General features: G+C 45.2%; 1 protein-coding gene and 1 pseudogene across 2 annotated transcripts; one reads left to right on the top strand and one right to left on the bottom strand.

The window, feature by feature from the left end:
• Positions 1 to 464: 464 nt before the first annotated feature.
• On the bottom strand, positions 465 to 22833 carry LOC125532986 (annotated as a pseudogene).
• On the top strand, positions 22697 to 26559 carry LOC125523182. Of its 2 annotated transcripts, none has more exons than XM_048688236.1 (9): positions 22697 to 22805; positions 24044 to 24353; positions 24451 to 24535; positions 24635 to 24676; positions 24785 to 24953; positions 25404 to 25456; positions 25579 to 25791; positions 26017 to 26063; positions 26280 to 26559. In XM_048688236.1, exons 2-9 carry the CDS (start codon positions 24133 to 24135, stop codon positions 26332 to 26334), a joined length of 885 nt encoding a protein of 294 aa, XP_048544193.1. In that variant the 5' UTR covers positions 22697 to 22805; positions 24044 to 24132; the 3' UTR covers positions 26335 to 26559. The 2 variants fall into 2 exon arrangements, with proteins under 2 accessions (XP_048544193.1, XP_048544200.1); XM_048688243.1 differs by having other exon boundaries at positions 25684 to 25791.
• The last annotated feature ends 258 nt before the right edge of the window (positions 26560 to 26817 follow it).

Consider the following 26817-nt stretch of genomic DNA (forward strand, 5'->3'; position numbering starts at 1 on the left):
TCTTACAACAAATTCCATCGTGCAGCCATTTCTCTAACTTCCTTGGATCCTATCAAATTTCTCTCTAGTGCTAACTCTAGCTCCAATCTTTTCAGTTAGCTAGTCAATCTACATTTAATCTATGGGGGCTAAAGTTCTTATCATGATCATCGTGGTCGTGGCCATGCTCGGGATGGTGCTCGGCACCAATCGCACGGTGGGCGCGCCGGCCGGATCATGGGACCTGCAAACCAACTACACCCTATGGGCTTCGAGAAGAGGTAATAGCACCCCAGGTCCTTATACTTGCATGTCAGGTGATGGTTTAGTCCTTGTAGTTGCAAAAGTAGATTATTTCATCCCTAAACTTGCAATGGAGGTGCAAATTTAGTCCTAGACCAATCACAGCTCGCCAACTGGATGTCGAGTGGCCTGGCTGGTCAGCGCGCGGCATTTTGCACTTAGCCCCCTGCCTTCTTACCTTATCAACCCGCAGTACCCTGTGGGCATGCTGTGTTGAAATAATCTACGCCACCGCCCCCGCCAGACCTCTGTGCCACCGCCATGATCAGGCCCGTGATCCGCTTCCTCAGCCTCCGGTACACCGCGGAGAGCGCGCGCTGCGCGAACGGCGGCGGCGCGATGGCACCGCCTCCGCCGCCCAGATGCGCCACCATGCTGCTGAACTTGGACGTCGTGGTCTGGATATCGTCGAAGCACCGGTTGCACCTCTGGTCCATCTGCATCCATCCAACAGGCTCTGCCATAAGTTTTTTTTACCATGGTAATAACAGTCTGAAGTTGAGATGAAATTCAGCAGCTCGCTCACCAGCTGCAGCAGTTTCAGGAGATCGTTCCTCACCCTCTGAGCCTCCATCCACCTCCCGCCGTCAGCTGAGTGCTCCTCGGAGGGCAGCATCAGGTGGTTGGAGCTCACCGACGACGGCGTCCTTGCGGAGCAGCTCGACGAGGGCAGTAGGCTCGCATCGCTGCCAATGTCGCTGGTTGAATCATCAGTCATCTCGGCCATGTCTTTCAGCAGGCAGCCGGCGAACCCATTCAACAGCTCCTGGGCAATGTGCGCGTATCCCTACCGCAACAGCACCTGCGAGAAGTGCGGAGGCCTCGAGTACATCTGTGGGTACACGTGCTGCAGCTCGTAGTCGCCGGCACCGACATCGCCGTAAGGAGGCAAATGGAACTGGCCGGCGCCGGCGTGAGCCCTGACGGCCTAAGGCTGCTGGTAGCCAAAGCCTTCGCTGTTCACATGTGTCAGGCCGGAGCAGCTCACCTCCGAGGACTGCTCCGGCATGCTCGCCATGGTGACCGAGGAAGACTGGGCACCTAGCCTGAGCGACAGGCCCCTCGCCGCGCCGGCGACCGCGTCCGGAAGGTCGCCGCCGCCGGAGAACGCCGTCAGGTAATACGTGTTGGGTTTCGTAGTAATTTCAAAAAAATTCCTACGCTCACGCAAGATCATGTGATGCATAGCAACGAGGGGGAGAGTGTTGTCTACGTACCCAACGCAGACCGACTGCGGAAGCGATGACACGACGTAGAGGAAGTAGTCGTACGTCTTCACGATCCAACCGATCAAGCACCGAAACTACGGCACCTCCGAGTTCGAGCACACGTTCAGCTCGATGACGATCCCCGGACTCCGATCCAGCAAAGTGTCGGGGAAGAGTTCCGTCAGCACAACGGCGTGGTGACGATCTTGATGAACTACAGCAGCAGGGCTTTCGCCTAAACTCCGCTACAGTATTATCGAGGTATATGGTGGCAGGGGGCACCGCACACGGCTAAGGAATAGATCACGTGGATCAACTTGTGTGTCTAGAGGTGTCCCCTGCCTCCGTATATAAAGGAGGAGAGGGGAGGCTGGCCGGCCAAGAGGGAGGCGCAGGAGAGTCCTACTCCCTCTGGGAGTAGGATTCCCCCCAATCCTAGTCCAACTAGGATTCCTCGGAGGGGAAAAGAGGAGGAGGGGGCCGCCACCTCTCCTAGTCCTAATAGGACTAGGAGGGGGGAGGCGCGCAGCCCATCTAGGGCATCCCCTTCTCTTTTCCACTAAGGCCCATATGGCTCCCGGGGGGTTCCGGTAACCCTCCCGGTAACCCGGTAAAATCCCGATTTCACCCGGAACACTTCCGATGTCCAAACATAGGCTTCCAATATATCAATCTTTACGTCTCGACCATTTCGAGACTCCTCGTTATGTCCGTGATCACATCCGGGACTCCTATCTAACTTCGGTACATCAAATGATCAAACTCATAATATAACTGTCATCGTAACCTTAAGCGTGCGGACCCTACGGGGTTCGAGAACCAATGTAGACATGACCGAGACATGTCTCCGTCAATAACAATAGCGGAACCTGGATGCTCATATTGGCTCCTACATATTCTACGAAGATCTTTATCGGTCAGACCGCATAACAACATACGTTGTTCCCTTTGTCATCGGTATGTTACTTGCCCGAGATTCGATCGTCGGTATCTCAATACCTAGTTCAATCGTCGTTACCGGCAAGTCTCTTTACTCATTCCGTAATACATCATCCCGCAACTAACTCATTTAGTTGCAATGCTTGCAAGGCTTAAGTGATGTGCATTACCGAGAGGGCCCAAAGATACCTCTCCGACAATCAGAGTGACAAATCCTAATCTCGAAATACGGCAACCTAACATTTACCTTTGGAGACACCTGTAGAGCTCCTTTATAATCACCCAGTTACGTTGTGACGTTTGGTAGCACACAAAGTGTTCCTCCAGCAAACGGGAGTTGCATAATCTCATAGTCCATAAGGAATGTATAAGTCATGAAGAAAGCAAGTAGCAACAATACTTAAACGATCGAGTGCTAAGCCTAATGAATGGGTCAGTCAATCACATCATTCAACTAATGATGACCTCGTTAATCAAATAACAACTCATTGTTCATGGTTAGGAAACATAACCATCTTTGATTAACGAGCTAGTCAAGTAGAGGCATACTAGTGACACTTTGTTTGTCTATGTATTCACACATGTATTATGTTTCCGGTTAATACAATTCTAGCATGAATAATAAACATTTATCATGATTATAAGGAAATAAATAATAACTTTATTATTGCCTCTAGGGCATATTTCCTTCAGTCTCCCACTTGCACTAGAGTCAATAATCTAGATTACACTGTAATGATTCTAACACCCATGGAGCTTTGGTGCTGATCATGTTTTGCTCGTGGAAGAGGCTTAGTCAACGGGTCTGCAACATTCAGATCCGTATGTATCTTGCAAATCTCTATGTCTCCCACCTGGACTAGATCCCGGATGGAGTTGAAGCGTCTCTTAATGTGTTTGGTCCTTTTGTGAAATCTGGATTGCTTTGCCAAGGCAATTGCACCAGTATTGTCACAAAAGTTTTTCATTGGACCCGATGCATTAGGTATGACACCTAGATCGGATATGAACTCCTTCATCCAGACTCCTTCGTTTGCTGCTTCCGAAGCAGCTATGTACTCCGCTTCACATGTAGATCCCGCTACGATGCTTTGTTTAGAACTGCACCAACTGACAGCTCCACCGTTTAATGTAAACACGTATCCGGTTTGCGATTTAGAATCGTCCGGATCAGTGTCAAAGCTTGCATCAACGTAACCTTTTACGGTGAGCTCTTTGTCACCTCCATATACGAGAAACATATCCTTAGTCCTTTTCAGGTATCTAAGGATGTTCTTGACCGCTGTCCAGTGATCCACTCCTAGATTACTTTGGTACCTCCCTGCTAAACTTATAGCAAGGCACGCATCAGGTCTGGTACACAGCATCGCATACATGATAGATCCTATGGCTGATGCATAGGGAACATCTTTCATATTCTCTCTATCTTCTGCAGTGGTCGGGCATTGAGTCTTACTCAACTTCACACCTTGTAACACAGGCAAGAACCCTTTCTTTGCTTGATCCATTTTGAACTTCTTCAAAATTTTGTCAAGGTATGTGCTTTGTGAAAGTCCAATTAAGCGTCTTGGTCTATCTCTATAGATCTTAATGCCTAATATGTAAGCAGCTTCACCGAGGTCTTTCATTGAAAAACTTTTATTCAAGTATCCCTTTATGCTATCCAGAAATTCTATATCATTTCCAATCAGCAATATGTCATCCACATATAATATCAGAAATGCTACATAGCTCCCACTCACTTTCTTGTAAATACAGGCTTCTGCGAAAGTCTGTATAAAACCAAATGCTTTGATCACACTATCAAAGCGTTTATTCCAACTCCGAGAGGCTTGCACTAGTCCATAAATGGATCGCTGGAGCTTGCACACTTTGTTAGCTCCCTTTGGATCGACAAAACCTTCCGGTTGCATCATATACAACTCTTCTTCCAGAAATCCATTCAGGATATGCAGTTTTGACATCCATCTGCCAAATTTCATAATCATAAAATGCGGCAATTGCTAACATGATTCGGACGGACTTAAGCATCGCTACGGGTGAGAAAGTCTCATCGTAGTCAATCCCTTGAACTTGCCGAAAACCTTTTGCGACAAGTCGAGCTTTGTAGACAGTAACATTACCATCAGCGTCAGTCTTCTTCTTAAAGATCCATTTATTTTCAATTGCTTGCCGATCATCGGGCAAGTCAACCAAAGTCCATACTTTGTTCTCATACATGGATCCCATCTCAGATTTCATGGCTTCAAGCCACTTTGCGGAATCTAGGCTCACCATCGCTTCTTCATAGTTCGTAGGTTCATCATGATCTAGTAGCATGACTTCCAGAACAGGATTACCGTACCACTCTGGTGCGGATCTTACTTTGGTTGATCTACGAGGTTCAGTAGTTTCTTGATCTGAAGTTTCATGATCATTATCATTGGCTTCCTCACTAACTGGTGTAGGTGTCACTGAAACAGTTTTCTGTGATGAACTACTTTCCAGTAAGGGAGCAGGTACAGTTACCTCGTCAAGTTCTACTTTCCTCCCACTCACTTCTTTCGAGAGAAACTCCTTCTCTAGAAAGGATCCATTCTTAGCAACGAATGTCTTACCTTCGGATCTGTGATAGAAGGTGTACCCAACAGTTTCCTTTGGGTATCCTATGAAGACACATTTCTACGATTTGGGTTTGAGCTTATCAGGTTGAAGCTTTTTCACATAAGCATCGCAGCCCCAAATTTTAAGAAACGACAACTTTGGTTTCTTGCCAAACCACAGTTCATAAGGCGTCGTCTCAACGGATTTTGATGGTGCCCTATTTAACGTGAATGCGGCCGTCTCTAGAGCATAACCCCAAAACGATAGCGGTAAATCAGTAAGAGACATCATAGATCGCACCATATCTAGTAAAGTACGATTACGACGTTCGGACACACCATTACGCTGTGGTGTTCCGGGTGGCGTGAGTTGCGGAACTATTCCACAGTTTTTCAAATGTACACCAAACTCGTAACTCAAATATTCTCCTCCACGATCAGATCGTAGAAACTTTATTTTCTTGTTACGATGATTTTCAACTTCACTCTGAAATTCTTTGAACTTTTCAAATGTTTCAGACTTATGTTTCATTAAGTAGACATACCCATATCTGCTTAAATCATCTGTGAAGGTGAGAAAATAACGATATCTGCCACGAGCGTCAATATTCATCGGACCGCACACATTGGTGTGTATGATTTCCAACAAATCTGTTGCTCTCTCCATAGTACCGGAGAACGGTGTTTTGGTCATCTTGCCCATGAGACACGGTTCGCAAGTACCAAGCGATTCATAATCAAGTGGTTCCAAAAGTCCATCAGTATGGAGTTTCTTCATGCGCTTTACACCGATATGACCTAAACGACAGTGCCACAAATAAGTTGCACTTTCATTATCAACTCTGCATCTTTTGGTTTCAACATTATGAATATGTGTATAACTACTATCGAGATCTAATAAGAATAGACCACTCTTCAAGGGTGCATGACCATAAAAGATATTACTCATATAAATAGAACAACCATTATTCTCTGATTTAAATGAATAACCGTCTCGCATTAAACAAGATCCAGATATAATGTTCATGCTCAACGCTGGCACCAAATAACAATTATTTAGGTCTAATATTAATCCCGAAGGTAGATGTAGAGGTAGCGTGCCGACCGCGATCACATCGACTTTGGAACCGTTTCCCACGCGCATCGTCACCTCATCTTTTGCCAGTGCCCGCTTATTCCGTAGTCCCTGTTTCGAGTTGCAAATATTAGCAACAGAACCAGTATCAAATACCCAGGTGCTACTGCGAGCTCTAGTAAGGTACACATCAATAACATGTATATCACATATACCTTTGTTCACCTTGCCATCCTTCTTATCCGCCAAATACTTGGGGCAGTTCCGCTTCCAGTGACCAGTCTGCTTGCAGTAGAAGCACTCAGTTTCAGGCTTAGGTCCAGACTTGGGTTTCTTCTCTTGAGCAGCAACTTGCTTGCCGTTCTTCTTGAAGTTCCCCTTCTTCTTCCCTTTGCCCTTTTTCTTGAAACTAGTGGTTTTGTTAACCATCAACACTTGATGCTCCTTCTTAATTTCTACCTCCGCAGCTTTCAGCATTGCGAAGAGCTCGGGAATAGTCTTGTTCATCCCTTGCATATTATAGTTCATCACGAAGCTCTTGTAGCTTGGTGGCAGTGATTGGAGAATTCTGTCGATGACGCAATCATCCGGAAGATTAACTCCCAATTGAATCAAGTGATTATTATACCCAGACATTTTGAGTATATGCTCACTGACAGAACTGTTCTCCTCCATCTTGCAGCTATAGAACTTATTGGAGACTTCATATCTCTCAATCCGGGCATTTGCTTGAAATATTAACTTCAACTCCTGGAACATCTCATATGCTCCATGACGTTCAAAACGTCGTTGAAGTCCCGATTCTAAGCCGTAAAGCATGGCACACTGAACTATTGAGTAGTCATCAGCTTTGCTCTGCCAGACGTTCATAACATCTGGCGTTGCTCCAGCAGCAGGCCTGGCACCCAGCGGTGCTTCCAGGACGTAATTCTTCTGAGCAGCAATGAGGATAATCCTCAAGTTACGGACCCAGTCCGTGTAATTGCTACCATCATCTTTCAACTTTGCTTTCTCAAGGAACGTATTAAAATTCAACGGAACAACAGCACGAGCCATCTATCTACAATCAACATAAACAAGCAAGATACTATCAGGTACTAAGTTCATGATAAATTTAAGTTCAATTAATCATATTACTTAAGAACTCCCACTTAGATAGACGTCCCTCTAATCTTCTAAGTGATTACGTGATCCAAATCAACTAAACCATGACCGATCATCACGTGAGATGGAGTAGTTTTCAATGGTGAACATCGTTTATGTTGATCATATCTACTATATGATTCACGCTCGACCTTTCGGTCTCCGTGTTCCGAGGCCATATCTGCATATGCTAGGCTCGTCAAGTTTAACCTGAGTATTCTGCGTGTGCAAAAACTGGCTTGCACCCGTTGTAGATGGACGTAGAGCTTATCACACCCGATCATCACGTGGTGTCTGGGCACGACGAACTTTGGCAACGGTGCATACTCAGGGAGAACACTTCTTGATAATTTAGTGAGAGATCATCTTATAATGCTACCGTCAATCAAAGCAAGATAAGATGCATAAAAAGATAAACATCACATGCAATCAATATAAGTGATATGATATGGCCATCATCATCTTGTGCTTGTGATCTCCATCTCCGAAGCACCGTCATGATCACCATCGTCACCGGCGCGACACCTTGATCTCCATCGTAGCATCGTTGTCGTCCTGCCAATCTTATGCTTCCACGACTATCACTACCGTTTAGTAATATTACATCGCGATTGCATTGCATACAATAAAATGACAACCATATGGCTCCTGCCAGTTGCCGATAACTTGGTTACAAAACATGATCATCTCATACAATAAAATTCAGCATCATGCCTTGACCATATCACATCACAACATGCCCTGCAAAAACAAGTTAGACGTCCTCTACTTTGTTGTTGCATGTTTTACGTGGCTGCTACGGGCTTAAGTAAGAACCAATCTCACCTACGCATCAAAACCACAACGATAGTTTGTCAAATAGACTCCGTTTTAACCTTCTCAAGGACCGGGCGTAGCCATACTTGGTTCAACTAAAGTTGGAGAGACAGTCGCCCGCAAGCCATCTGTGTGCAAAGCACGTCGAGGGAACCGGTCTCGCGTAAGCGTACGCGTAAGGTTGGTCCGGGTCGTCTCGTCCAACAATACCGCCGAACCAAAGTATGACATGCTGGTAGGCAGTATGACTTGTATCGTCCACAACTCACTTGTGTTCTACTCGTGCATATAACATCAACATAAATAACCTAGGCTCGGATGCCACTGTTGGGTTTCGTAGTAATTTCAAAAAAATTCCTACGCTCAGCAAGATCATGTGATGCATAGCAACGAGGGGGAGAGTGTTGTCTACGTACCCAACGCAGACCGACTGCGGAAGCGATGACACGACGTAGAGGAAGTAGTCGTACGTCTTCACGATCCAACCGATCAAGCACCGAAACTACGGCACCTCCGAGTTCGAGCACACGTTCAGCTCGATGACGATCCCCGGACTCCGATCCAGCAAAGTGTCGGGGAAGAGTTCCGTCAGCACAACGGCGTGGTGACGATCTTGATGAACTACAGCAGCAGGGCTTCGCCTAAACTCCGCTACAGTATTATCGAGGTATATGGTGGCAGGGGGCACCGCACACGGCTAAGGAATAGATCACGTGGATCAACTTGTGTGTCTAGAGGTGTCCCCTGCCTCCGTATATAAAGGAGGAGAGGAGGGGAGGCTGGCCGGCCATAGAGGGAGGCGCAGGAGAGTCCTACTCCCTCTGGGAGTAGGATTCCTCCCCCCAATCCTAGTCCAACTAGGATTCCTCGGAGGGGAAGGGAGAGAGGGGGGCCGGCCACCTTCTCCTAGTACTAATAGGACTAGGGGAGGGGGAAGAGGCGCAGCCACCTTGGGCTGCCCCTTTCTCCTTTCCACTAAGGCCCATGAAGGCCCATATGGCTCCCGGGGGGTTCCGGTAACCCTCCCGGTAACCCGGTAAAATCCCGATTTCACCCGGAACACTTCCGATGTCCAAACATAGGCTTCCAATATATCAATCTTTACGTCTCGACCATTTCGAGACTCCTCGTCATGTCCGTGATCACATCCGGGACTCCGAACAACCTTCGGTACATCAAAATGCATAAACTCATAATGTAACTGTCATCGTAACCTTAAGCGTGCGGACCCTACGGGTTCGAGAACAATGTAGACATGACCGAGACATGTCTCCGGTCAATAACCAATAGCGGGACCTGGATGCCCATATTGGCTCCTACATATTCTACGAAGATCTTTATCGGTCAGACCGCATAACAACATACGTTGTTCCCTTTGTCATCGGTATGTTACTTGTCCGAGATTCGATCGTCGGTATCCAATACCTAGTTCAATCCCGTTACTGGCAAGTCTCTTTACTCGTTCCGTAATACATCATCTCACAACTACCATATTAGTTGTAATGCTTGCAAGGATTTATGTGATGTGTATTACCGAGAGGGCCCAGAGATACCTCTCCGACAATCGGAGTGACAAATCCTAATCTCGAAATACGCCAACCCAACATCTACCTTTGGAGACACCTGTAATGCTCCTTTATAATCACTCAGTTACGTTGTGACGTTTGGTAGCACCCAAAGTGTTCCTCAGGCAAACGGGAGTTGCATAATCTCATAGTCATAGGAACATGTATAAGTCATGAAGAAAGCAGTAGCAACATACTAAACGATCGTGTGCTAAGCTAATGGAATGGGTCATGTCAATCAGATCATTCAACTAATGATGTGACCTCGTTAATCAAATAACAACTCATTGTTCATGGTTAGGAAACATAACCATCTTTGATTAACGAGCTAGTCAAGTAGAGGCATACTAGTGACACTTTGTTTGTCTATGTATTCACACATGTATTATGTTTCCGGTTAATACAATTCTAGCATGAATAATAAACATTTATCATGATTATAAGGAAATAAATAATAACTTTATTATTGCCTCTAGGGCATATTTCCTTCAATACGGCTGGTGGGTGGAGGCAACGCTTGGTCCGTCGTAGAGCTAGCTGCAGTGTGGCTCTCCAGTAATGAGCTTGGCCATCTTTGACGGCTGGGAGATGGTGACCTCCGCCAGCCCGTACTGAAAGAAGTCCCCCGAGCCGGAGGCGGAAGGGAGCATGGAGTGCACGGTACTACAGCTCTCGCTGGCGACGGCGTACGCGTGGTCGTTCATCTCGTCCGTGGACATGCTCGCTTGGCGGCAGACCACACGAGCTGGTTCGCCGGCGAAGTGACCATCACGGTCACGGCGCTGCTGGCCATGAAATGCGCGGCCACCTCTGCGCCGCTGGAGCCGAAGCCCGCATCGTGCGGCATGCTTGGGTAGAAGAATGGCGCTTCGGAAGAACCGATCATGCTGCTGCCTCCGAAGAAACAAGTGTTCATGGCATCCAGCCCCAGATGCTGCTGATAGGATGGATTGCTAGACATCTTGAGGCCTAGCTCCGTAGTCGCCAAAGGCCAAATCTTGCACACTAGTACTAATTTTAAAAGACCTGAAGCAAAGCAGCAGTATGATACATGAGCCAAATAATCGGTGACATCAATGCCGCTGCTGAGGACACAGTTAACAGATTGTTCCTTCACTAAGTTGAAGATGCAAGGTGAGCTACTGTGCGCATTGTAGCAAGCAGCAATGCACACGAAATTGCACAACACTGACCATAGAAGGAGGAAAAGGTTCACCTAATTTGCGGCAAGAACAGAAAAACATCACCTACTTGCTAGCCTTGGCGCAAAAATGCAGCCATCTAAAGCATAGCTGATCTAGAAAAAAGCCACCTAAAGCACACAGTAAAACATGTTGTTTGTCCTGAAATTTCAAAATGGGGCAGCGCAAGAAAAGCGCCGGAATGAATGGAGAAAGGCTAGGGACATCAGTTAGTTACAATAGCCAATCTCATAAGAAATTGTGCTTATCCAACTGCTCATTCAACATTCCTTCGAGGAACCCTTTTCTTTTTCAACATTCAATATTCAACATGAGAACCAACAGCGCAAGCATTAGAGATCTTCCATTCCAAGCCGTACCACACAAAGAGACAATAATTGCAAAAACAAGAAGGAAATCATGTCGAAGAACCAAAGTGGGAACAACCGAGGAAGCCCTCCGGAGCTAGGGATCAGTAGCCGAACATTAAACAATCATGGAGAGAGAAAGCACGGCGACGGCCTATGAACCGCCAACCACCCTTCCGTCTCTACCTCAACTGGCTACTCCCCTACAGAGGTTTCAACCTGGGATATGGCTAGCTAGCGAGGGCGAGTGGGGCAGCAGAGCTTCCCAAGCACCGCAGGAGAGGAGATGATCAGCGAGAGGAGGAAGAAGATGAAGCGGAGGTAGCATACGGACCCTGTGTTGAACTGCGGGTTGATAAGGCAAGAAGGCAGGGGGGCTAAGTGCAAAATGCCGCGCGCTGACCAGCCAGGCCACTTGGCATCCAGTTGGCGAGCTGTGATTGGTTTAGGACTAAATTTGCACCTCCATTGCAAGTTTAGGGATGAAATAATCTACTTTTGCAACTACAAGGACTAAACCATCACCTGACATGCAAGTATAAGGACCTGGGGTGCTATTACCTCTATTTATAAGCAGGAGTAGTATGACAACTTGGTCTCCCTCGAAAAGAACATCGGAAAGGGCCAGGAGAGGAGCCCGACAGATCCCCAAGTGGAGACGACAAGGAACGACATTCTCTTTCTTTCTCACGGGGCATTGATTGATTAGTACTCCTACTCACGCGGCTGGATTGGATTGGATTGATGGCTCGTGACACGGATCGCACGCCGCTGCTGGCCGCCGCGTCCGGAGTGGCATCATTCTCCCAACGGCCACGGAAAAGAATAATGTGTCCCCCCCTGCCGGGCCGGACTGGATGCCGTGCCACGGCCGTCTGTCCATTCGCCTGACGTGGGCGGTCATGTGATCCCAGGAGAAAAGAAACGGAGGAAACCAGCAGCCTGTCGCAAGCAGGAGCCAAAAGGTCCTGTGGTTTTAATTCGAGGTAATAGCATCTCAGGTACCCTAACTTGCACGAAATGTGATGATTTAGTTCCAAACTACATTCAATATATCGATCTTTATGTCTCGACCATTTCGAGACTCCTCGTCATGTCCGTGATCATATCCGAGACTCCGAACTACATTCGGTACATCAAAACACATAAACTTATAATACCGATCGTCACCGAACGTTAAGCGTGCAGACCCTACGGGTTCGAGAACTATATAGACATGACCGAGACTCATCTCCGGTCGATAGCCAATAGCGGAACCTGGATGCTCATATTGGTTCCTACATATTCTATGAAGATCTTTATCGGTCAAACCGCATAACAACATACGTTGTTCCCTTTGTCATCGGTATGTTACTTGCTCGAGATTCGATTGTCGATATCATCATACCTAGTTCAATATCGTTACTGCCAAGTCTCTTTACTCGTTCCGTAATGCTACATCCTGTAACTAAATCATTAGTTACATTGCTTGCAAGGCTTATAGTGATGTACATTATCGAGAGGGCCCAGAGATACCTCTCCGATACTCGGAGTGACAAATCCTAATCTCAATCAATGCCAATTCAACAAACACCATCGGAGACACCTGTAGAGCATCTTTATAGTCACCCAGTTACGTTGTGACATTTTATAGCACACTAAGTGTTCCTCCGGTGTTCGGAAGTTGCATGATCTCATAGTCAGAGGAACATGTATAAGTTATGGAGAAAGCAATAGCAGTAAACTAAACGATCATTGTGTTAAGCTAACGGATGGGTCAAGTCAATCATATCATTCTCTAATGATGTGATCCCGTTTATCAAATGACAACTCTTTGTCTATGGATAGGAAACTTAATCATCTTTGATCAATGAGCTAGTTAAGTAGAGGCATACTAGTGACACTCTGTTTGTCTATGTATTCACACATGTACTAAGTTTCCGGTTAATACAATTCTAGCATGAATAATAAACATTTATCATGATATAAGGAAATATAAATAACAACTTTATTATTGCCTCTAGGGCATATTTCCTTCTATATGACCAAACTAGAGCACACTTGTAGTTCAAATTTGAATTACTCGATGTAAATCACTAGAAAATTCAATGGATCAAGGAAATATAGACAAAAAAACTCCCAAATTCATTAAAATTGGGCAGTTAGAATTCCGTGTAGTCTACTTTAGGTGAAAACTAAAAGGGCAAAATTTATAATCTTATTTCTCGCACTTGCTTAACAAATAAAGTCATCTTGGGCACTCGAAAAAGGAAAAATAAATTATTGTTGTGGTATTGACAGTTTATCATTTCCCCCCACAAGCTAGTGCACCTAAAAGGCTCCCATGCAAAAGGATTTCAACTTTTTGAGGCTTTTTCATTTTCTATAATTTCTTCAGATTATTGTCAAAATTACATGGATGACTAATAATATAAAGTGGTTTGGAATTTGACATTTCTTTGTGGCTACTGCCAACATTCCTAATGTGCAAGCTAAAAATTATTTTTCAGAATTTATAGGACCAAAACTAGAGCACACTTGTAGTTCAAATTTGAATTACTCGTTGTAAATCACTAGAAATTCAATAAATTAATGAAATATAGACAAAAATACTCTCAGATGGAATTCCATGTGGTCTACTTTAGGTGAAAATTGAAAGGGCGGAATTTATAATCTTATTTCTCGCACTTGCTTCACAAATAAAGTCATCTTGGGCACTAGAAAAGGAAAAATAAATTATTATTGTGGTATTAACAATTTATCATTTTTTTCCACAAGCTAGTGCACATAAAAGGCTCCCATGCAACAGGATTTCAATTTTCTGAGGCTTTTTCATTTTCTATCATTTCTTTCAGATTGTTATCAACATTGCATGGATGACTAATCATATAAAGTGGTTTGGAATTTGACCTTTCTTTGTGGCTACTGCCAACATTCCTAATGTGCAAGCTAAAAATTATTTTCCAGAATTTATAGGACCAAAACTAGAGCACACTTGTAGTTCAAATTTGAATTACTTGATGTAAATTGCTAGGAATTCAATAAATCAATGATATATACAAAAAAACTAAAATTCATGAAAATTTGGCAGCTGGAATCCCATGTGATCTGCTTTAGGTGAAAACTGAAATGGCACAATTTATAATCTTATTTCTGGCTCTTGTTGACAAAAAAGTCATCTTGGGCACTAGAAAAGGAAATTTTACTTTTTATTTGTGGTATTGCTAGTTTATCAATTTTTCCCCACAAAGTAGTGCACATAAAAGGCTCCCATGCAATTTTGAAGCTCTTTTCAATTTCTATAGTTTCTTTTAGTTTGTTGTCAAAATTGCATGGATGACTAATCATATAAAGTGTTTTGGAATTTGACCTTTCTTTTGTGGATATTGCCTACATTCCTAATTTTCAAGCTAAAAATTGCATGGATGACTAATTTTACATGTGCTTGCATATTTGCTTTGCGTGAAATCATAGTTGTTCTGCTAGAAAAAAAATATGCTTTCATGAGAAGCACATATTTGCTTATCGTAGAAGCACGGATCTGTTCTGAGTTTTTCAGAAAAAATAGTGTGCTTCCATAGGAAGCACATATTTGCTTCTCTGAGCTTCTCGGGGAAAAAAGTGTTCCCACAAAAAGCACAAATTTGCTTTGCGTGGGAGCATAGATTTGCTTCCGCGAGAACTTATCCAAAAAGGGGAAAACATAGCCTGTGCTTCTAAAAAAATGGAAAATCGCAATTGTACTTTCGGCTCTAGTTTTTTCTTTCGTTTTTTGCATTCGTTCTTTTTTGCGCAAACCAATTGTTTTTTGTTTTATGTATTTGTTTTATATTTTTGTTTTTTTGTTAAAAAAAGTATGTTGAAATCTATTAACATGAGATCTAGTTTTGAAGATCTCGACACGAGAAATCAAACGCTAAAAAGGGTTCGGCATTTGGATGTGCGATTCAAAAGATGAAATATTTTGGAAAAACAAATTGTGAAAGAAAAACTCTTACGCTATGTTTGGATGTAAGGATTGAGAGGTAATATTGGGATTTGGCATTTGTAACTCCCGAATGCCAGCGTTTGGATGCACTGGGTATTCGGTCGTGGCATCGTAGCTTGATATTGGACACAGCGCGCCAAGACTAGCGAGTGCCCGCGCGAATACCTTGCCTCCCCGCTCTGTTTTCGGCTGAAATTGCCCGGTCTGGCTCGCTTACCTCTTCAACCCTCCCCGTTCCTGCCCCGAAAACAGAGAAGACAGGCCGCAGGAGAAGCGGTGCGGGAGAACAGCGGCGACGCAGGTGGGTGCTCATCTCCCGCCGCCGTCCTCCTCCTTTCCCATATCCGGCAGGTCTCCTCCATCTCCCGCTCCTCCTCCTTCTCCCCTTGCTCCGGTAGGCCTTCTCGTGCTTCATCTCCCCCTGCCCTCCCCAATCTCCCCAGCCCTTTCAGGTCCGATGGCCGCTGGCGACCCGTCCCTTGGATTGTCCCTCTCCCACTACAAGAAATCTGTTAATCCATGACGGATTTGTGGTGACGTTCTTGAAAACCATCACAGATACAGCGCTGGTCCTTCCGGGTCGTCACAGAAATCGTCACGGATCAACAGGATGCGAATGGCCACTGAAATGATGCCCCATCATGACGGACAATGAAAGACTGTCATGGAAACTGTCATGGACAGACCATGTGGACCTAAGCCGGACCGTCACCAATGGCTCATGCTGATGTGGCATGTATTCGGTGTGATGCGTATGCTGAATCCTGATTGGTCAATCCGCCCTTCTCGCGGATCGCGTATCAGAACCGTCCACTCCCTCAGATCGCACGGTAGGCACATGGCCCAACGGTGGTTGAGCGGCTCCACCACCGCTGCTCCCCCCATCTTCTTCTCCATCCTCCGTCCCCCAATTCAATCCTATCCATCTCCCTCTCCCTCGTCCGCCGCCACCACCGGCAACCTCGGTGCCCCTCTCCCTAACCGCCACCGCCCCCACCTCTCCCCCATCCCCCGCTCTCACCTTCTCTCCTTAAACTAGGCGGCCCCCAGAACGAGCAGGCCGAGGTGCTTCCCGATTTGCGGCGCTGCTTCCGGATCCGCCAAGCAGCGCCAGAGGTCGGCTCCTTCTCCGCGTTGTTCTGCGCCAAGGTTGGCCTCCCCTTCCTTTTCCGCGTGGTCCATGGCGCTAACCCCGGACGGTACCGCCTCTCCGGTTCCCAATCCCACCCCTAAATCGATGGATGGATCTCCATGGCTGATGTGTTTTCCTACTACTTTGGTTGGTCGCAGGTGAGGCACTCAATACCATGGCCGGATGGAGGTTGGGCGATTTCCTTCCCTTTCCTCGTGGCCTAGCCACTCCACCGCGAGCTTCTCGCCCCCAGGTTGTTATTCCCCTGCTCGCTCCCTCCCTCTTCCTCTCTATGGATTGGTTGCTGCTGCATGCTTGCTGCTCAAGTACCAGTCATCTCTTGCGTTGGTGCTTCTGCTGTGTGGATTTGTTGATATTATTGATATTGCTTAGCTAGTGTGGATGACTGGATGTGGGTGCGTGACTGTGCTCAACATATTAGAATATTTTTCAAATAAAAATAACAATTAGTGCTCAAGTAATAATTTATGGGTTGAGTTCTGCGCATAGTTAAATGTAGTAGCAGCATACAGTTTTCACTGTGCACACTGCCGAGCATGCATTTTTGTATGTAGAAATCTCAAATCTTTGTAACACAACACTTGCTGGCATTGGGTAAATGACTTGCCTTCCATTAACTACAGTCTTGCATTTTTATAAAAAGAAAAAAGATTATCTCTTGCGTGCAAGTGTACTCTGTGAGATAGTAATACATTCCCGTGTATGTGTAGTTCATTGGGCCTGTAGCTCACTAGTTTGTGTTTCCGCTGTAATATTTACCTCTGCTATCATGATGATACTTCTCGTTCGAAGAATTAGTATTTTAAAATTTTAGTGTCCACCTAACATCAGTACCTTGGAATATACTGCCTGTTGGAAGGATCATTTTATATCTTGAACATTTGCTATTGCAGCTGCTCTTTAGCTACATAGCTACATAATATCAAATTTGACTTGAACTTTATATGTTTATATTACATGGCAAGTTGATTGTGTAGCCTATGTATAGAAGCTCAGGTGTAGATAAGTTCAGAAAGATGTCTCGTTTGGCAAGAGTGTGATGAAGTAATGTGGAATTGCTCTGAACCTTTAATACATTTATGTGTGGAATCTGTTATTAATCTGTACAACATCAGCACTAACACTTTAATGGTATCGATTCAGTATCTTAACTACTGGGCCACCAGTCAGCCATTAATCTTTGTCCGTACAACATCAACAGTGAAACTTTTATATTATTGATTCAATATCTCTACAACATCAGTACTGCCGAGCATGTATATTTTTCCTGTAGAAACGACTTCTTCCAATAACTACAATCTTGCACTTTTCTAGAAAAATAATCTGATCTCTTGTGTGCACATGTTCTCTGCGATACTAATACATCCATGTGTATGGGTACTACTGGGACCTGTAGATTACTAATTTGTGGTTCCCTGTAATTATTTACCTCTGCTATCATGCTGGTTTCGGCTTTGTAGTAAGGTCCTCGACATATACTTCTCGTTCAAAGAATTAGCACTTCAATTTTTTGTTCGCCTACATAACATCAGTACCAGCGGTAGCTCCGTCCATCTACCACCCCCCATCCGCCCTTCTCCCTCTCCTACTCAACCCTAATCCCATGTCCTCCCCTCCCTCCCATTCAGATCTGATGGCCGCTCCCCCTCTTCCCCATCACAGTTCGTCCCTCCTCCCCAATATGTTTGCATAGTAAGATACTAATCTGTCTTAAATTAACTCTGCTGCAGGTTATTTGTCTTGGATTGGCACATCCATGTAGACCAACTGAAGGTATGTTCAGAGATAATTTCTGCTATCAGTAAGGAAAAAATAAGTTTTGTTTGGCCATGCATTCATGTGGTGAAGAGAACTAGAATCAGTATTTGACTATATAGTGAATGCTTGTTGTGCCCTGTCTTAAATGACTGAATGCTTGCTGAAATTTTGATATCTTGTTGTAGCATAAATTAGTACAACAATTTTTGATAGCTTGTCTTATATGCCTGATTGGTATCTTGCTTGCTTATGTCGTATGGCTGATTGATGACTTGTCCTTAATAGCTAGCCGTAGCATAATTTTTGAAATGCTTGTTGTACCATGTCTTTGTATATTTACTTGTGTGATTGAATGAGGCATGAATGTCTAATTTGTGAAATGTAATGTAGCTGCACCATGTCTGACATGGACTTGGTTGCTTACATAAACGAGGAGAACAAAAGAAGAAAGAGGAGACGGATAGTTTTGACCAAACTGTACTTTGAATCGTTTCTTCTTGGGATAGCATATCTTAGTACGAGGAGGGCACCAAGGGACTTAGGGAGTTTTAGTGACGATGAGGAAAAGAACATTCATCGGAAGTATTTGCTAAAAGGAATGTATGATGGGGCAGAAGTAACATGCTATGATCAGTTGCGTTTAACTAAAAGAAACTTCCATGACTTATGCACCATGTTGCATGAGAGGGCTGGTCTTCATGACAGTGTCTATGTTTCCGTGGAGGAAAAGGTGGCAATGTTCTTGTTGGTAGTTGGCCATGGTATCAAAATGAGGATTCTGCGTGGCACTTACAAGCGCTCCTTATGGACCATTAGTACCCACTTTGACGATGTATTAACATCGATTCTATCTCTAACCGGGGAGTTCATTAAGCTTCCTGATCCTTCTACTCAGCCACCTGATGATTACAAATGGAAGTGGTTTGGCAATGCACTTGGAGCACTAGATGGGTGTCATGTTGATGTTTGTGTGCCCGTGTGTGACCAAGGGAGATATAGGAACAGGAAGCAAGCTATCAGCACTAACATGCTTGGTGTGGTTGATTGGAATATGAAATTTATGTATGTCTTGCCTGGCTGGGAGGGTTCAGCTTCTGACTCAAGAGTCTTGCGTGATGCAATGAGGTTGAGCCGCCAAGATGCATTTGTCGTACCACAGGGTATGACACTTCCTCTTAGTAATTCATTTCTCCTCTGTATAATTGTTAGCTAACTCACTTGCTTGACACACTAGGGAAATATTATTTAGTTGATGCTGGTTACACCAACGGTCCGGGATTTCTTGCTCCATTCAGATCGACTTGGTATCACTTAAAAGAGTGGGTATCAAGTCAACAACAGCCCCAAACTCCTAAAGAGCTGTATAACTTGCGTCATTCTCGAGCTAGAAATGTAGTCGAGAGAACATTTGGGTCCTAAACTATTCTGACATAGTGGCTGAGCTAGAAACAAATAATCCAGTGGGCCACCTACAAAAAAACCGACATAACACAGTAATAAGAAATTGACCAGAAGAGCAATATGAATAGCTTAATCAAGTCTCACAACATTAGAGTTAACTAAAAATGTTTGAAATTTCCAAATATTACAACACAACTAGGGCTGGACAGAAAGCTCACGGCTCGAAGATACAACAAGCCTGATTTTTAGTTAACTCTAATGTTGTGAGACTTGATTAAGCTATTCATATTGCTCTTCTGGTCAATTTCTTATTACTGTGTTATGTCGGTTTTTTTGTAGGTGGCCCACTGGATTATTTGTTTCTAGCTCAGCAAGGTCAACAAGGGGGAAGAACACGAGCTAAAAGGATGAGGTTCATTGGGGAAGAAGACCCCCTTTTATAGGTGGGGAAAAATCCAACCGTTACCCACCAACCAGCCCGCGGCCAGCGGTACTACCGCGCCTGGCCAGCGGTACTACCACAAAGCCGCGTGGTACTACTGCTTGCATCCAAGCGGTACTACCGCACGGCGGTGCGGTACTACCGTACCGACCCACGGTACTGCCGCAACCCCAGCACAGAACCGATAAACAAACGCACAGGAGCTGGGGGCGGAACTTCCGCACGCGCGGTACTACCGCGCCCCCCATGCGGTACTACCGCGAGGCAAAAGTCCCAGCCAGGGGAAAAGGGAAACTTCCGTGCCTACTTCCTCAAAGAAACGGAAGTAGCAAAAACCCGACACAGTAGTACTGCCGAGGGGCGGTACTACTGCCTGACCGCATAGCGCGGTACTACCGCACGGCGAAAGCGGTACTACCGCGGTAGGTGTGGATGTAAAAAATTACATCCGCTCCTACTACCGCAAAGGGGCGGCACTAGCCTGGTGGGCAGCGGTAGTGCGGCTCTAGGGGAGCGGTACTACCGTGGGCACCTGCGATACTACCGTGCCACTGCACGGTACTACCGCTGATGCCTACGGTACTACCGCTTTCCTGGGAGCAGTACTACCGCAACCAACAACGGCAGCCACACAAGGGAGGCAAGAAAACGGAGGAAGCTCCAAGGAAGAAGGAGGGGAAAAGAAGGAGACGTATACGTGAAGAAACCACCCAAACCTTTCCAACGTGGACCCTGACAAAACCACACTCAAGAGAACAGGAACTGCCATAACTTCTGCATACGAGCTCCGAATTGAGCAAACTCAAGCTTGTTGGAAACAAGACGACGAGCAGCATCAAAACAACGACTGGTTATAGAAAGAAGAGGCAGGGGAGGTATGCCAACAAATAGAGGAGTGAAACCTCCAACCGAGAAGAACCGGCAAAACCTCCAACAACGAAAACATCATAGAGTATGCAAGCGAACTCTGTTTTCGATGAACTCAAGCTTGTCATCAAGATGACCAAAAGCTCTAAGACTCTCAAATAGAACCAAACAAGAACCAAGAAAGATGATGCAAGGATGCAATGGTTTGAGCTCTCAGCGAACGATACGATCAAGCTACTCATCGAGAGCCCCCCTTGATAGTACGGCAATCGATCCTATAACCCAGTCTCCCAACTACCATCATGAGACCGGTAAAATAGAAAACCTATCAAGGGCAAACCTTTGCCTTGCACATGGTCCACTTGAGCTAGATGAAGACGATCTTGACTCCCTCAAGTTGGACCACCTTTCTTGATTGGGTTGACTTGATGAAGACTAGTTGATTGCTCCCCCATACTCCACTATGGGTGAGCCACTCTTCCGCACATCTTCACAAGTCCATTGTCACCACAAAGGACGGCAAGCTTCAAGCATTTGATCTCTTCGTGATGCTCCACTTGAACTTGCACACCGCAACCTAACCCCACAAAGAACCCTCATGAAGACCATGGGTTAGTACACGAAGCGTAATTGACAATGCTTACCATACCATGGGATCACTTGATCCCTCTCGGTACATCTTCTACGCTTTGTGGGTTGGTCAACTTGATTCACTCTTTGACTTAGTCTTGATCAACCTCTCACAAGACCAATCTTTAGGTAATTCCTTGAATAGCACCTTGGTCGACACAAACTCTCCTTGAAACCAACACATGTACTTCAAGAAAAGCCTATGGACAAAAACCTTCAAATATAACTCAAGGCAACCATTAGTCCATAGAGATTGTCATCAATTACCAAAACCAAACATGGGGGCACCGCATGTTCTTTCAACCATCTATATGCTCTAATCTTCACCGTCCATCTACTCTCTTTTACCTCTTTCTCTCACCCGCTCCCTTCCAGGTCCAGCCTCCAGGCACAAATCAACAGCCACAATGGCCTTGCTGCAGCTCCTCCTTCATGGCTTCTCTGCCTCCGCCCCTCCCTCTCTGCCTCCCCCCTCCTTCCCTAGAACCGCCCTTCCTTCCCTGCTCCAATTCCTCTACCAGTCTCCTCTTACATGACAGATCAATCGAGTCGCTCGACTCACAAACCGCGACTAGTCGAGACTAGTCATGACTAGTCGACCGAGTCATTCAACTCATCCAATGATTCGAGTCGACAGGTTGAGTCGACCTTCATGTAACGACTCATCGACTAGTCGACGACTAGTCGTTCGACTCGAAATCCATGGTGGTGATGCTATGTGCCTCCAAATTCGATGCTCTTCCTTCAAAAAGGAAAGAGCATTCTTGGAATTCCTATGCCATAATCTTTATCTCCCGGATAATATGACCATGTTTTTTGCCCGTCCCATCCTTTATGTTTGACACGACACCTTTACAGTTTGATGCAACAATGGTGCTTGTTTGTAACAGGTCAGATGGCAGGGCCATGGCCTCTCGGCAGGCTAAAGCTTCAACCGTAGTGACACATTTGCAAGTGGATCTGCAAGGTCGATAGGGTGGGCTGTGGGATTTTAGACCGGCCATATACGACAGGAAATTACAGATGGGACTAAGAAAGAAAAGCCCAGCAAAACTCGTCCCGACCCGTCTAGCCCAACAAACAATGCACCTGATTCTCAAGATTGTCTCAAAAAAAAAAACCTATTCTCAAGGGGGGAAAACGCACCTAGGGGACACTGGGACAGACGCGCCGAGCCCCTGCGCGTCCCCGACCTCGGCGGCTCGGCTCTCGATCTCGCTGGCTGTCGCCGGACGCCGTCAGCCGTCGCTGTCTGCCTCGTCATCGCTAGACGCCCAGGAGCCGCCCCTGCCCGCCCGGCCCGCCCAGCGCTCGCGCTACTGCGCTTCCCTAGCGCCCCTGCAAGCCGGCGCCGGCCGCCCAGTCCGCCCTCCACCGATTCCGGCACTCGGCCGACAGTAAGCCTTGAGCTCGATTTGAGGACTGAAGGTAAGTTGTCCACTGTGGCACTGCCCATTCCCCAATTTCTGATTTAGGGTTTGCTCTTTGCTGTCTATTGCATCAATCAGGTGGAAGAGTCAAGTCTATTGTTGCGTTAACTGAACAACAGGACTTGCTATCCAGTACATGCACACATAGTCCTGTGAATACATACACATAATTTTGCTACCCAGTACATGAACACCTGATTAGTGACAAATTAATGACTTGTCTGATTGTTTGCCACTCTAACATGTTACTCTAACAATGCCACTCTTTACAAATTAACAATGCCACACAGTCTTTCTTGAACTTCTCAAGGTATGTATTATGTAGGCTTCTCTTAGGCAATTGAGAATTTTAGTACTCCCTCCGTCCGGAATTACTTGTCCACAAATGGATAAAAGTAAATGTATCCAGAACTAAAATATGTCTAGATACATCCATTTCTATGACAAGTATTTCCGGACGGAGGGAGTATATGTCTGTAAGACCATATTGATCTATTTCTATCTGCTATTGGTAAATTAATTAGAACGTTGGCATGTCATATTCGTTGTCAAAAGAAAAAGTTGGACCACCCTGCTCGTTAGGGCCCCTTTATTGTTTATGTGACAATGTACGAGACTTGACTTATGTGATTAATTTAGTAGGATAGCAAAATTTGATTATTGGCTAGCACACAGGTTTGATTTTGACCTGCAAAAACTGAGATGCAGAGTAAATCACATTCATTGAGATTTACTGACCCGATACAAGAAATGGGTGGAAAGATAATACAAAGAATGAGAATTAGGAGAAGACAATACAGTAATGGTCCTTCTGAATCGTCCTTGTTGAGAGAGACTTGAGACAATTTGATGGACCAAATGCATATGTGAATGGTATCGTTGATGTTGGACCTTGCTGGACTTTCTTCTTTCGATTTGTGAATTGTTGATCAGTGCATGCCTATATTATCTTGTAGTATATGGTAATGTATTGCTAGTTCTTTAGCAAAGGTCATGTCATATGTTTCTTGCACCGAGCCTTGACCAGCTTGCGTGCTTCACGAGCTTGGCCGGAGGCTTGGGCCTGGCTTGTTGTATCTTCGAGCCCTGAGCTTTCTGTCCAGCCCTAGTTGTGTTGTAATATTTGGAAATTTCAAACATTTTTAGTTAACTCTAATGTTGTGAGACTTGATTAAGCTATTCATATTGCTCTTCTGGTCAATTTCTTATTACTGTGTTATGTCGGTTTTTTTGTAGGTGGCCCACTGGATTATTTGTTTCTAGCTCAGCCACTGCCTCAGAATAGTTTAGGACCTGAGAAGTCCTTTACTCCATTAGGCAAAACAATGGAGGACTGTGCAGCCACCCCTGTTCGCCGCCCTGCCGACCCCTCTTCCCCATCCCCAACCCCATCTCCCTTATCTCTGCGCCAGTGGCGCCCAGCGGCGCAGCGCAACCTGCGCAACCAGTGGTCGCGCCTGCTTGCCGCCAAGACCCGGTGGCTGGACGCCGCCGCCAGCGGCCGCTCCCATGCCGCCACGCTCGTCAACGCCTACCTCTCCCGCAGGTTGCCCCCTCTCTGGCTCTGTGTTTCGGCGACGCTTGAGTTTTTGAGATTTTATTAACTAGTTACTGACTGCGCCTTGTGCTTGTCATTTTGTCAGTTACATGCCAGGGATGGATTTGGGGGTGCTCAAGGACATGCCCAGGATCCGCGACAGGGCGAGCGCCAAATTGACCCACAAGGAGGTAGCTACGCTGTCGCCAGGAACTCAGCCAATCCTCCTCAGCAGCATGGTTTAATTTTCTTGTTCATCCCCTCATTTTCATGTCCCTTGCTTGGTTCAGGTGCAATGCCGCGAGATGCTTCTATCAGCCTACAAGGAGATGGTAATGCTTCATACAAAGCCCATGCTTGTTCATGTCATTTTAGCCGGGACCCTGTAAGCCATTAATGGTTGTTTGACTTTTGGTGCTCTTCCTATTTCCTGGTAATAGGTCTGTGCCATGTCCGACTTGGTTAAAGCTTCTCATGCCATGCGGTGTTTCTCCAAAGTATCTTCTGGTAGCCCACTAGTCCGATTTACTGATCGGCAGGATGATTTGAATGATTTAGGGGATGGTGGAGGAGCTCCAGTATACAGATGGATCTCCATGTTAGAATTTGGTGGGTTACTCGCATTTTTTTATGCAAAACTGGATTAAGTTCCGTAATCTTCATTTCCCCTTCCCACGTGACATTACTTGCTTTTAAGAGATTCAGAAATTTTTATTCTGAAAGACGTACTAGGATTCGGATAGACAGATGAACTTTCTTTTCATTTGTGTTTGGCATGACAGAAATGCATTCTTGGAATCAATTTTGTGTAGTTTGGGAAATAGCTCCAACTTAGTCAGAAAATCAAGTGAATTTTATATAGTTAGTAAATAATTTGCAAGTTATTCAGTGTAGCACTGCCACATTAGATCAAGTTGACTGAATAAATATCTGGTTTCTTATATCCAAAGTGATTTGTCCGTAATTTCTTTCTAAAATAGCTACTCAAGATCAGATCTTTCTGATCCAGCAAGATACGGCTAATATATTGATTTGTTGTTATTCGTGACTTGATCTCAGAAAACCTCGCCAAAGAGCTTGTTGAGATGTTTGTTTCAGAGCTACGATTGAAGGTATGCCATCACACAATTCTGCTATGTTTTAGCTTGTGCACTTAGAAATCGCATTTTTTTACATCCCTGTTTCTCCTGAACTTTTGGAAAAATCCTGACAGTGGAAATCATTTTTAATGTAGAGACTGATTGTCTTGGACCTCCTGTCAATTAACTTAAAAGAAGGTGCAGATCCTTCATTAGAATGGTCAGATGAGTTATATGACGGGGAATTCAACGAATTTCAGAGGATTGGCCTGGGGTCTGGAGACAGCTTCCCACTACCTGAGAATTGGAAGGCTGATGTCTTACAGGCACGGCGACCTGGACATACCCCATCCCATGAGGTTTTACAGGTGTTGATCCAATTTTTGCAATAGCTTTGCATTTATTCCCTTAGAAATCAACTGTCTCCGTCCTGATGTTTAGATCTTTAATTGTTTGTTTGGTAGACATAGCATTGTGTTGGCTCATTGTAAATAAAGGATGAGAGCACCATCTTTGGATTAGATCAAATGTGTTGTGCTCATTGCAGCATGCTTTCTAACAAGGGTTGTGTCTTTTCAATTATTATTTTACAGGTTTATTTAACCTCTTGGCTTGCTAATGTGAACATCAAGACGAGTAGGTAATTGCTCCATCTGCTTTAGCTTTCGATTTTACAAACTAGTATAAGGATACCTGAATTTCGAAATTAAGCTGTATCATATACTCCCTCCGTTCCAAATTACTCGTCGTGGTTTTAGTTCAAATTGAACTAAAACCACGACGAGTAATTTGGAACGGAGGGAGTACTAGTTTTGTTGATAGTGTGATAGTATTGATCTCTTGATTTTATTTTCAGAATTGACGAAATATTTGAGCTTGTTGAGGAAGAGACGCAGATCAAATTGCGTTGAAGATTTCGATTCATAGAATTTAAGTGGGAACCATTCGGGAATGTTCAGGGGTTCTTTTTCATTAACGGAAGTGATTTAGGCTATTTAGCCAGTGTGATCTGCCCTAAGAAAGAGGGCTCATATATAATACTTCTCAAATGCATTACTGTTAGCTTGAATACAGTTTGTGTGACAAGGCTGAGCCACGAGCCCACCGGCTCCTGAAAATCCAGAATGTCTTGCCTTGCCCCTGTGGTTGGCGTTCCATGGAGTACGTAGTAGCTGAAAACAGCCTGACACTGGACTCTGCTTCTAGTGCTGATTTCAGGATCTGCTGGGAAGACGGGAGAGAAATCAAGCACAGTGTGGGCGAGTATCCGAGTTTCTCCATGTTCTCGTGGAAGTTATATATGACAGGGAATCTCCCTGGCCTTGTTTTGGGTGGTGCCGCCTCGCCCGTTTCCAGCAGCACTCTTCTTCTCCGGCCACAAATTCGAAGCTAAA

This window comes from Triticum urartu, chromosome 1 (assembly GCF_003073215.2).
Source record: "Triticum urartu cultivar G1812 chromosome 1, Tu2.1, whole genome shotgun sequence".
In the NCBI taxonomy this organism is placed as follows: domain Eukaryota; kingdom Viridiplantae; phylum Streptophyta; class Magnoliopsida; order Poales; family Poaceae; genus Triticum; species Triticum urartu.